General features: G+C 44.5%; 1 protein-coding gene across 2 annotated transcripts; it reads right to left on the bottom strand.

Moving 5' to 3' along the window:
- Nucleotides 1-276: 276 nt before the first annotated feature.
- Nucleotides 277-8,415, bottom strand: LOC144106847 (uncharacterized). Of its 2 annotated transcripts, XM_077639795.1 has the most exons (5): nucleotides 8,189-8,415; nucleotides 6,151-6,286; nucleotides 5,281-5,420; nucleotides 3,654-3,762; nucleotides 277-745 (listed from the first exon to the last, which is right to left on the bottom strand). In XM_077639795.1, exons 1-5 carry the CDS (start codon nucleotides 8,256-8,258, stop codon nucleotides 316-318), a joined length of 885 nt encoding a protein of 294 aa, XP_077495921.1. In that variant the 5' UTR covers nucleotides 8,259-8,415; the 3' UTR covers nucleotides 277-315. The 2 variants fall into 2 exon arrangements, with proteins under 2 accessions (XP_077495921.1, XP_077495920.1); XM_077639794.1 differs by lacking the exon at nucleotides 8,189-8,415 and having other exon boundaries at nucleotides 6,151-6,494.
- Nucleotides 8,416-10,848: the final 2,433 nt, after the last annotated feature.

Genomic DNA, 10,848 nt, shown 5'->3' with positions numbered 1-10,848 from the left:
GCATTGCGGCATATGTCGATTCAACGAAAGATGTTGCCGTTTTTGCTGGAAATAATCCCACAGACTCTTCCTGACTTTGATAACGTCACACTGTTTCGACCAATCGCGAGTTTTGTAACGCCACTCTCTCGGTGACGCTGGGTTTTCGTGTCGTTGAGCCGCCTATGGCTTCGTATTAATAAGCATGCCTTTTGGGAGTCGTCACAAAGTTCAAAATAGGCACTCAGGGTCATTTCACTTGTTTTCGAAGCTTTGCCAGAGATATGGGTGCTTTATTCAACGCCGGTTCTTTGAAAATGCTCATGGGCCACAGACCTAGAGTCGGAGCAAGCCTAATATGAGGAAGAACAGCACTCCGATGGCGTTCACATTTGAGGCACCACTGTGGGGCCCCATTGTGTTTGCAGTGACCGCCTCAGTGGCGGCTTCTGAAGGCGTCGTCGAATGCTCTGCCGAAGTGTCGACGGACGATGCCTCCGATGTAGGCTCCCAGCCTTTCGTGCTTTCGGCCGTCCCCGCAGACGTCGCAACGGATTCGTCATTGAGGCCGGTGGATGATGTGCCTTCCGTCGTATCAACAGTCGTCGGAGCGTCTGTCGTCGGCTCTGGTTCAACCGCGTCGTCGAACCAATTGAGTTCGGAGGCGGCGATGAGCACCAGGTTCAGAGTGTTGATCCTTTCGGCCTGGATGTTGTCGCATTTCGCGACTGCCTTCTCCACACAGGCGGTGAGGTCCTGGATCAAGCTGCGCATAGGAGAAGTACATAAACATGGGAAATGTTGGCGAGGACAGGATAGGACCTCTCTGAGATTTAATTGGGACCTCCGTTTGAAAACTCTGGCGTCAAGGGATCTATCCATTCAGCATGAGACCCATAAGACGTTTTACATAAAGCGCTGTAGTGTGAAATGTCTTGGCAATGAAATGCCTAAAGCTAGAGCCTAGCCACATCCTTCGACCTCAGTGTGACAGCAAGAACCGAGAAATGTCTTACTCTAAAGCGTAACATGTTGAAAAAGATTGTCTTTTGAATGCAGGTTCTCTTCCTTTCCGAACTGTTTTTGCACACTAATTGACGCCTTCGCGAAAGTACCTTTTCAATGCTCTCTGCAGTGTATGGACGCCATTCCGCACTCAGGAAACAAAAATAAGGAAGGGCGAAGGCAGACGGCGCCAAAGCAAGTTGCAAAAGCAAGGTCGCCGGAGGCACGCATAAAACCTACATGTTATGTAAGGCAACAAAAATCGCCCAATCTGATTAGATCATGTCTAGAATTACAAGTACTAAACACACTTGGAGAATAAGCGACCGCTTGATCGTTTGAGATCTTCGAAAAATTCTCTTGAAACACACGTAAATTCTGCCTTTTTCTCATCGAAGTGCATAAGACAGCGAGTCAAAGGCGCCTGCATAACTTGAACCATCCATTGTACCAAAAGTCAGTAAATACATTCAAGCACGCTTATAACGGCTGCAGTTACATCGAACGCTTGCGTATTACGAATGAGGGTGGTGCTACCGTCAAAATATGAATTACGGCAATAGCACTGCCTCTCAGATGCATTGAACATTCGTGGCGGTGTAACTCAGAACGAACTAGGAGGCGCCGTAAGCGTCTCCGGGCTCCCATGACACACTCCTATTCCGGAAAGTACGTTGGACCCAAAAAGTCAGTAAAAATAGGCAAGACACTATCGACAAAATGGAGCAGTTCTTCCAAATGCTGCTGTCGAAAGCGCATGCTTATAGAAAGGCGACATCTGCACTGGCGAAAGCCACGACAAGCTTTCACGTTAATATCTTAGCGCGGCAGTGGCCCTTTCTCATTGACCAGTGCCGTGCACTGCGATGCTTTCAGAGCCACGTTTTCGCACGCTACAAGTCGGACACAAAGGCCCGGACAACACGTGACTTTTTGTTTTCACGCGACGAGCGTGAAACGAAATCTAAGGTTCAATGGTGCGATGGGTACTGCGCGCGATTTGCTCCTCGAGTGGCTTGTTGACCTCGGCCATGACGTAACGAAAAGAACACGAGCGCCAACTGGTGCGTGATAACGTTTCAACATACCAGCGTTGCCTTCTCTAGCTGCGGAGCAAACATTCTTCCCGTCATCAAATGCCAAGTGCATGATCCAGCCACCGGACATGGGTGTCGTCCACGCGCTACATATGTCCTATCATCGGTGCATCATCCAGCTCAAGCTGATAGCAATTGATGCATTAGATGGAAATATTCCGGTTCAGATATTTTTGGTCGCATCTGTGAAAATGATCAAGGCCATCTGGATGAAACCGACCCTGAAGTGCATGATGAAATTGCTTCCATAAAGCATCCATTATGGGGAAATTAACGACTGAGAACCATGCTGAACATCAGCATGATTAGAAGCATGTGGATTGTGTAGCAACATCGTGTTGATGCACAGATGGCCGGACATGATTCAGCCTCAGATGGCTTCGTTAGTCCGGATCATGACACGGAAACCGCAAAGTCATACACTGCGAAGCCATTGTACGCTAATCACGAGTGCTGTCTAACTGGAGAGAATCTGATGACGATTACGAGGAGGCCAATGTGCCTATAGTTGAAGTAAACGCTTTAGCTACTTTTAGTTATATCCAATTCTTCAAGCAGCTCAACATTTCCATTTACGACCTCAGCGAGGAACATAAAGTATGACCACTCTCGAAGGCTTGAAAAGCGCCGTGTTCCGACATGCATAACGAACTGCTCTAAAGAATCAACACCAGTTTCGTTGGAGTTCGTATTCCTGGCTGTAAAATGAGAAGTCCACGTACTAGGAACCTCGCATACAACAAACGCAATCCGCGTGACCGTCAGGTTAGTAAATGGGCTCGAATATTGCACCACGTACGGCTAGCAGTAAGATTTTAAACCAGGCAATACATTACGGCCGAAATCAACAATCCATATTTTTGTACATGTTATTTTTCCTCCCGCTCGGTTTTAGTGTCCTCTGCTACTTTGTACTGCGTCTTTACTCCCTATTGCTTTATCTAAATATCGGCTGCTTGAAATTTTTAATTTACCGGAAGATCCAATACAGTCAGAGCGTAAAGAACGTCTCCCTGGTGCAACCTTTCTAAACAGGTTAAACAAATCAAAATAACTTCACTTTCATATGCCAATTTTTATTTGGGCTGTCTACGCCACCTTTCAGAATGCATGACCTTCATTGAGAGCGAGACTCTCTCTGTTAGCCACGCATGCAGTAAATCCAAACCCCGTTTTCTCGTTTTACACTTGCCTTGCGCAGCCGGATACCCCCAAATTAAGATACCCCCTGTTAGTACCGATCAACGTAGCTGCTTTTTTTCCTGTTATGTTTAATTAAGGCAAGGTGGACTCATCTCAGTGTTAGGCTTTTCGGAAAAAATTACAGAATAAAAAAAAGTCGCTTGTTTAAGTTCAGCTCATCGCAATTCATACCTGTGCTTTATTGACATATCAAAGTCGTAACGAAAATCCCATAGCGTTCGGCCAGAGAACAATATCATAGCGGTGAAAACCCAACTGAGACAGCCGCACGCACCGAAAACGTGGCGCGGGCAATCCTCCGACATTCAGTATGACGTCAGCTCAAGTATCTTCCCTAGCAACAAGAACAAACATTAATTTTTAACTTACGCGTAGCTTTTTTTCCTAAAAACGTAGAGGTCCTCGTACTCGCGCGGCCTTTCCAGCGTGCACTTCTTCATGACATCAGTGTCCACACATATGCGGAGGAAACCAGGTGCTGGCAAAAAAAAGACATAAGAACAACAAAACTTGCTAATGGGTTTCATGGCACGGAACAACGCGCTCATTTCGTTTGTTAACTGAGAGAAATTTTGTGGTAACAAAAGATGCTTCGAACATTAGTGAGACCATGAGTGACTTCTTGTGTTTTTCCCTTTCATAGCTTTTAAAAGTTCCTGTTCCAGCGAAAATAACGTCCTTTTATTTAGAATGCGGTAACCTGTCGATACAGGCGGACATCAATTTATCCTGGAGTGTATCCTTATGGCCCATGTGAATGATTGTTTCCAAATGAATAGATATAGATGAACAGGATACATATCTAGAACACATATCTACGAGCATATCAATTGTCTGCCCTAGGCGGAAAAATATGTGCTGCTAATGTGTACCGTAATTTGCACATGAACTCAGTGAAATTACAGGTGGTAGTCGCTTTCTCCGTGCACCGTCGTACGCAACGCCGCGACTGCGATTACTCTAACCCACTGCGAGGAATAACTAAATTATTGTGCATTATTCCGCCTTTACTGGCATTACAGCGACATCAAAAGGACAGACACGAAGAGGCTCATATTCGAGAAAAGCGCTGTCCCTACTTTCTTCTCGCTTTCACTGACTAACTTCAGGGGAACTCAGCAGCGGTCAAGTACTGATGATTGAGAGCATGAAAAAAAAAAAGTCGGCAGAGGTACTGAACAGTGCTTACGTTGTGAGAAGGCGTAAGCCCGCCCGCTCATTTTGTGAACGCAGTCGCTGCGTGCTGCGGCGTGGTGTAACCCGATGCCACGCAGCTGGCAATTCGACCTCTGCATGACTCAACATAGCCGCCGCCCCGACGCACCACACCCTTTCTGATCTGCGCGCTAACTTCGTGAAGGCTGTAGCCGCCGTATCGTGAAGGCTATGACGTAATAGCAAATTGGTTGATGACCAAACATGCAGAATTGGACTTTCTGTACCTAAGATTCATAGATCCCTGGGAGTGCTTATACTGGCTAAGTGGCGCAGCGGTTAAGCAGTGGTACACTGCCCTGTGATGGCAGGTGCTCACACCGGTAAAATTTGTGCGATCCAGGTTGCTCTTCCAAAAACCTTGACCAACCAATCATTAAATTAACCGCCACGTGCCAGGTTGCATGAGGATGCCATCTCTTATGGGTGCCATCCAGTGTTAAAACACACCCGGGCAGACGGGTCTTCGTTCAATGGGGCAAGTTAGGCTTACGCCTTAAAAATCACGAGAACGCGGGTGGGACAGTCCGCTGGCGCCACCATGTGGTGGCCTGGCTAATCAAGTTGAAAATTCCAGAACAATGGCAACGGCTGCGGCGCGACGCGACAAACACTCAAAGGCCTTAATGGGGCGTTGATATGAGCTATCTACGACAGTTTGATGTGATCAGAGGGAATAAGGCTTCGCGTCGGCATGCGTACACGAACAACGTCAGTGAAGCGTTGGTCAGCAGTAATGCGAGAGCAGAAAAAAAAATATTGTACTTGGGAAAATACTCACCTGAACACGTTATAAGGTCGGTGCTGAACCTTTGAAGGAACGCGTAGCCTTGTTCCTGTATTTGGAACCGTCTCTTATCGTTTTCAAAGCAACCTGAGTAAAAATCCTTGCATTTGGACCTCAACAGGAATTGTTCCTTCCTGCAACACAGTATATTTTTTGGTTTAATAAAACAAATAGCACTCATCTTATTTTATTTTTTGTGCAGCAGTGGAGTCAGAAAACGTCTCCGCAAAATAAACTTCGTCTGCTGCAAGAAAAAGTTCATCCATGACCGAAAACTGAAATGTACCGCTTGGCAAGCTTCCGTTATACCACCTACGTAAACTGCCTATGAACGCATTACCAGAGCTCGCGCTCATTATTATGATGTAGATTTGTATTTGACGAGATTTTTGAAAAGCACGTCACTTCGCCAGACTGTGTGCTACAGGAAGACACCGCACTCCCATGTATTCAGCTTTTCATGAGCTATGTAAGAACAGGGTCTCTCTGAGCAGCCTTCCGTGTTGGTAGATATGCCTAAACCAGATTTCTCCTCCCAGCTGCCAAACAGCTCCCACATCTTTCGTGCTTTACCTTAATCTTATAAGCATTTTGATGAAAATATTCCTTCTGTCGCACATTTATTCAAATACGTATGCGTCATAAAAGGTTTTTGCATGTTTTTGCTGGGGCAGATGTTCCACTTGAGAGCACCGAGAAAACGCATAAAGGAAGGACGGTTGATTTTATGGCTGCTACATTTTTGGCGTACATCTAATGAAGAAAACTGTCTTGGCAGGCTCATTTGGATTAACTCTGACTGGTTGACCCTTTGCTCGATAGACAATTAAGCGAGGTCTTCACTGCAAATTTGCTGTGTCATACTTAGCGCAGATGTCCCCGAAGACGCTGCCGTCGTCTGGGTAGGCCGGTAGCAAGCGGTCGGTGACAAATGTCTTGGAAACATTGTGGTAGCAATGGTAGGCCTTTTCGATGTTGCAGTGAGTGGTCCTGAAGCCACCTTTAGAGGGTGTAAATGACACAGAAGGGAGAAAAAAAATACTAGAAGAAAAGGAGTTTATCCACTGGCAGTAATGGCGCCAACATCGAAGCACGCACGCTTCTGAAAATGCGTAAAAAGAGCCTATGCATTCAAAATAAATGCAATGAATCATTCATACCCGTGGTATCTTCAAATGCATGCAAGCTTTTTTTTTTCAGCAAATGACTGTTTCTTTGGACGCGGCACTTCCATTTGCCCGTGCAAAATTGCAAAAAAATTACGTAAAAAAGTATATTTCTTTAATGACTCCGGCATTCACACCTTTCGTAATTTCTCGCGAGCTCCTTGCACGGGCGTCTACTATGCACCTGCGTAGAAAAACTGTCGAAGTCGATATACTGCTGCCTATGTGGTAGGGTAGGGTAGGCGCTTCGTCGGTGAAGGAAAATGTGACACAACCACACACGGTCCATTTCGCGGCTGAATTTTCGAGTTGAAATGCAGGACTGCCAAGAAAGAGATTCTTAATAACACAAAAACAACTGAATCGCGGTGTAGAAATGACTCCTTCATGTGCTCTGCGTGCCCAGCTTTCTTAATGCACAGCGAAAATGAGTATATATTGATTGGAGGGGTCGATTAGGTTAACTTGTCAGTTTAGCTGTGAGTGCAAGAAGCATAAAACGTAACGGAAGGAGACGTGTTACGAAACAAGCACCCATTGACGCAACGCCCTAATTACGTAAATAATAACAGAGTACGTTTACATACAAAATACAATCTGCTCCTCACCGGAGTTAGTGTGTTTCTCCCTAATTTTGCTTTTGCTTTCTACTAATCTTGTACGCAGCCTGGCTTGACTTCAAGCTTTTTATATTATAAAATGAACTGACAACAAGTTCAGCCTTGAGCCTTCTCATCTGAATGTCGTCTGGAGGTGCAGAAGTAGAAGTTGTAACTAAAACCTATTGATCTCAACGTAACCCACCACTTCGCAATGAGCAAAAACGAAAATTTCAGGGCGCTTACATAAAACGCTTGTCTGCAATGTAGACGGAGTTCAGGTGATGTCCTAAGCGTAATGGCCTAAGTTCGCAGTGTCAGAAGCTATAACCTGAACTGTCGCCAAATTAGGTCACTGCAACATTCGTACAGGTAGCCTTTAGTTGTTTTCTTTTTATCGAAGCACAACATTACTATGACACACCTTTAGAAAAGTGGTTATAAAACAGTGTAAGAGCCGCATATTGCTCCTTAAAGCCTTTACTTGTATCATTCGGGCATCGAAACCTTGCTTTAAATTTGGAGCGTGATATCGTGACAGCCTGCATTTTTTGTCATATGAAGCTTACTAACGACCTGGATTTTAGCAATGTTTCCCAAACTTCTGCGTAACTTCCTCACGTGCCACCAGGATCCCTCGAACTTTACAATCAAGCCTCCTCATTCGACTAAAAGTCTGCAGTCAGTTACACTTTTGAAAAAGGGTTAGATCATTAAGTTTTTCGGTCTTGTCATATTGCCAGTTCATTTCGTCACAAATACCATAACCTTTTTTAAACGAACTAATCCAGGTTAGATGCATTGCAAATTGCCTTTAAACTTTGCGCGACTTGTGGAGCAGCTTGCACCTTTCGTCAACTCAAAGTTGACAGTCTCTTGAATATTAAATATATTCGCTCAAAATGTCGATAGCCTAACTGCAGTCAGTTTGTATGAAAGTTTTTTTTTTCAGACCGTGACTACTCGAAGTGCGAAACGAGCAGTACTGGGCGCAGACTGTATTCTTACGATGCACAGTGACTCTTGAGAAATCGGATAAATACTAAATCAGTAAAAATATGGAAACATTTAACTTCTTTGCTGCCTTTCCGCATAATTATGCGAGTCCTAAAACCCATCCTGAGTCACTTCGCTTACCTTTCGCGGTAACAACTCCGGTGAATAGGCTGCATAGTGACACAACCAAGAGCGACGTCCGAGTGGCCATGGCGGTAAGATCCAAGTTACGGGATCTGCAGCTGACGAACAACACTACTGTAATGTGTGTCTTGCATCCGTTCTTATACCACGATCAAGTTGGAATGAGCGCCCGATAACTAACAGAAGTGGGGTCGTTCAATCCGGTTAGTCGACTGCACCCCTCTTTACTAAACGTATAGATACGGTGTAACCTGCATGCTCTAACACACCCACAGGTTACCTGACCTACTGCTGCGGCTCCTTCGTAAACGGTCTTTGGCTGCGTTGCCGAAATGGAATGTTTTTTTTATTTGATACTGTAAGTCCCATCAGGGACTGTAACAGGAAGGGCTCTGAATGATACAGTTGTAGTGCACATGTTGGTAGTAAACAATTCGAACAATAACATATGGCAAAAATAGTTACAAAATCGGTTATAGAATTCAAGTTGAGGTACAAATAATAGGCGGCAAACATGATGACAAGCATACCAAAAAAAAAGGAAATCGGTTGCAGTTAGTGTTGTATTTTCAATCTAGGCACAAACAAAACGGTAAAAGTAAACAGGGCAGAAAAGTGTGGAAAATGAGAATAACTACTGGGAAACAAACAGGTGATCTATAACCAGGGCACTGAACGCATCTAATGATGAGCTGTTAGTAATATCTATGTCTAGATTGTTCTATTCTCGTGTAGCTCGAGGAAAAAATGAGTATTTGAATATTTCAGTACCGAATGGAAACTCGTTTAATTTGTGTGTGAGGTTGTGGCGGATCGATCTAGTTTTTGTGGTCGTGATGTATTTTGTAGCGGGCACTTTTAGTTGGTTGTGTATTAGCTGATACATAATTTTAAGTCTTGCGAATTTTGCTCTGTTCTCCAGGGTTAGGAGTTCTGAACGTTTTAGTAATTGTGTTGGTGAGTCTGTAAGGGAGTGTTTATTATATACACATCTTAGTGCCTTTCTCTGCACCCCTTCAAGTTTTTTAATGAGCTTGTTAGTAAAGGGAAACCAAACGGTGTTGCCGTATTCTAGAATTGGTCTGACAATAGTTTTATATGCTAGTAATTTTGTTTCAGAGGGTGCTAGGTTAAGGCGTCTGTTAATGAAGAAGACTTGTTTTAGTGCATTAGATGTGATGATGTTAACGTGCGAATCCCATCTGAAATCAGAGGTTAGTGTCCCACCAAGATACTTATGCTCAAGGACAGATGCAAGATGAATATTATTAAGCGTGTACTGAAAAGCTGATGTGTGTTTTTTCCTAGTTATAGATAAAAGAACAGATTTATTTAAATTGATGTCCATCTGCCAGTCCTGACACCACAGGTACACTACTGTTAAGGCGTTATTTAATACTATATGGTCATCAAACGAGTTAATTTCCTTGTAAAGGACGCAGTCATCTTCGAAAAGTTTAATGTTCTGTGAAGCACAAGCTGGTAGGTCATTTATAAATATTAGGAACAGTACTGGTGCTAGGACACTTCCTTGAGGTACTCCCGATGTAACATTAGTTGTCGCTGATTTTTCACCGTTAATTTCAACAAATTGCATGCGATTACTTAGATAGTCTTTAATCCAGTTTAGAATAGGGCCAGTTCCTAAAATAAGTTGAAGTTTAGCAACAAGTTTAGCATGCGACACACGGTCAAATGCTTTCGAGAAGTCTAAAAATATAAGGTCAATTTGTTTCTGGTTATCAATGCTCATGGATATGTCATGTGTTAATTCAATTGAGTAATAGTAGAAAGACCCTTACGAAAGCCGTGCTGACACGGGGTTAAAATGTCGTTTACTTGAAGATAAGCGTTTATGTGTTTTAAAACAATATGTTCTAATAACTTGCATACTGTGCTCGTTAGTGATATAGGTCTGAAGTTCGAAGGGTCGGATTTATTTCCTGATTTGTGTATCGGTGTTATCTTGGCGGTTTTCCAATCCCTAGGAAGGGTGCAAGTGGATAATGATTTGTTAAAGAGCAGTACCAGGAATTTAGCTATCCACTCTGCATATTGTCACGGTGTTGGTGACAAGAGAGGACCTGTTAGAAGGCAGGGCTCGGCAGCACGTCCTTCAGTTGGCGAGACGGCGAACTTCAACGTCTTTTTAAAACGAGAGCACCACGAGCGTCGTCTTCTTTCCGAGCGCCACGAACGCCACCTGGCATTCCTCCCCTCTTAAAAAAAAAAAAACACGCGCAGAAGAGCGCGCGAACACAAGCACACACACAAGCACACACAAGCACAATTAATCACACAAGAGAGGCACGAAGATTCTGGGTGGGTCACCGTGCCAAATACGGCTTCAGGCGCAAAACATGGACGATCTCTGGACGGGGCTTTCGACGGGTTCTCTGCTGGGAAAGTTCAGCGTCCGGTTCTACCTCGTAATTAACGTCGCTGACGCGACGCAAGACTTTGTAGGGACCGAAATAGCGGCAAATGAGTTTTTCGGACAAGCCGCGTCGTCGAACAGGTATCCATACCCAAACCTGGTCGCCGGGATGGTAGGAGACTTGTCTGTGCCGGAGGTTGTATCGCCGCGAGTCTTTGTCTTGTTGCTGGGTGATGTGAATACGGGCTAGCTGACGAGCCTGCTCGGCTTCGTGGGTAAA

The sequence above is a fragment of the Amblyomma americanum genome, chromosome 10 (genome assembly GCF_052857255.1).
Source record: "Amblyomma americanum isolate KBUSLIRL-KWMA chromosome 10, ASM5285725v1, whole genome shotgun sequence".
Taxonomy (NCBI): Eukaryota; Metazoa; Arthropoda; class Arachnida; order Ixodida; family Ixodidae; genus Amblyomma; species Amblyomma americanum.
Note: the sequence above shows the minus strand (reverse complement) of the source record. Positions and strands in the feature narration are given on the sequence as shown.

Excerpts from the sequence above, each read along its gene's own strand:
- LOC144106847 (XM_077639794.1), bottom strand. The coding sequence starts at position 6,440 with ATGATTCATTGCATTTATTTTGAATGCATAGGCTCTTTTTACGCATTT. Across the intron at positions 5,421-6,150 it reads TTCGGGGACATCTGCGCTAA|GAAGGAACAATTCCTGTTGA; the intron begins GTATGACACAGC and ends ACTGTGTTGCAG. Across the intron at positions 746-3,653 it reads TTTAGGAAAAAAAGCTACGC|CTTGATCCAGGACCTCACCG; the intron begins GTAAGTTAAAAA and ends TCCTATGCGCAG.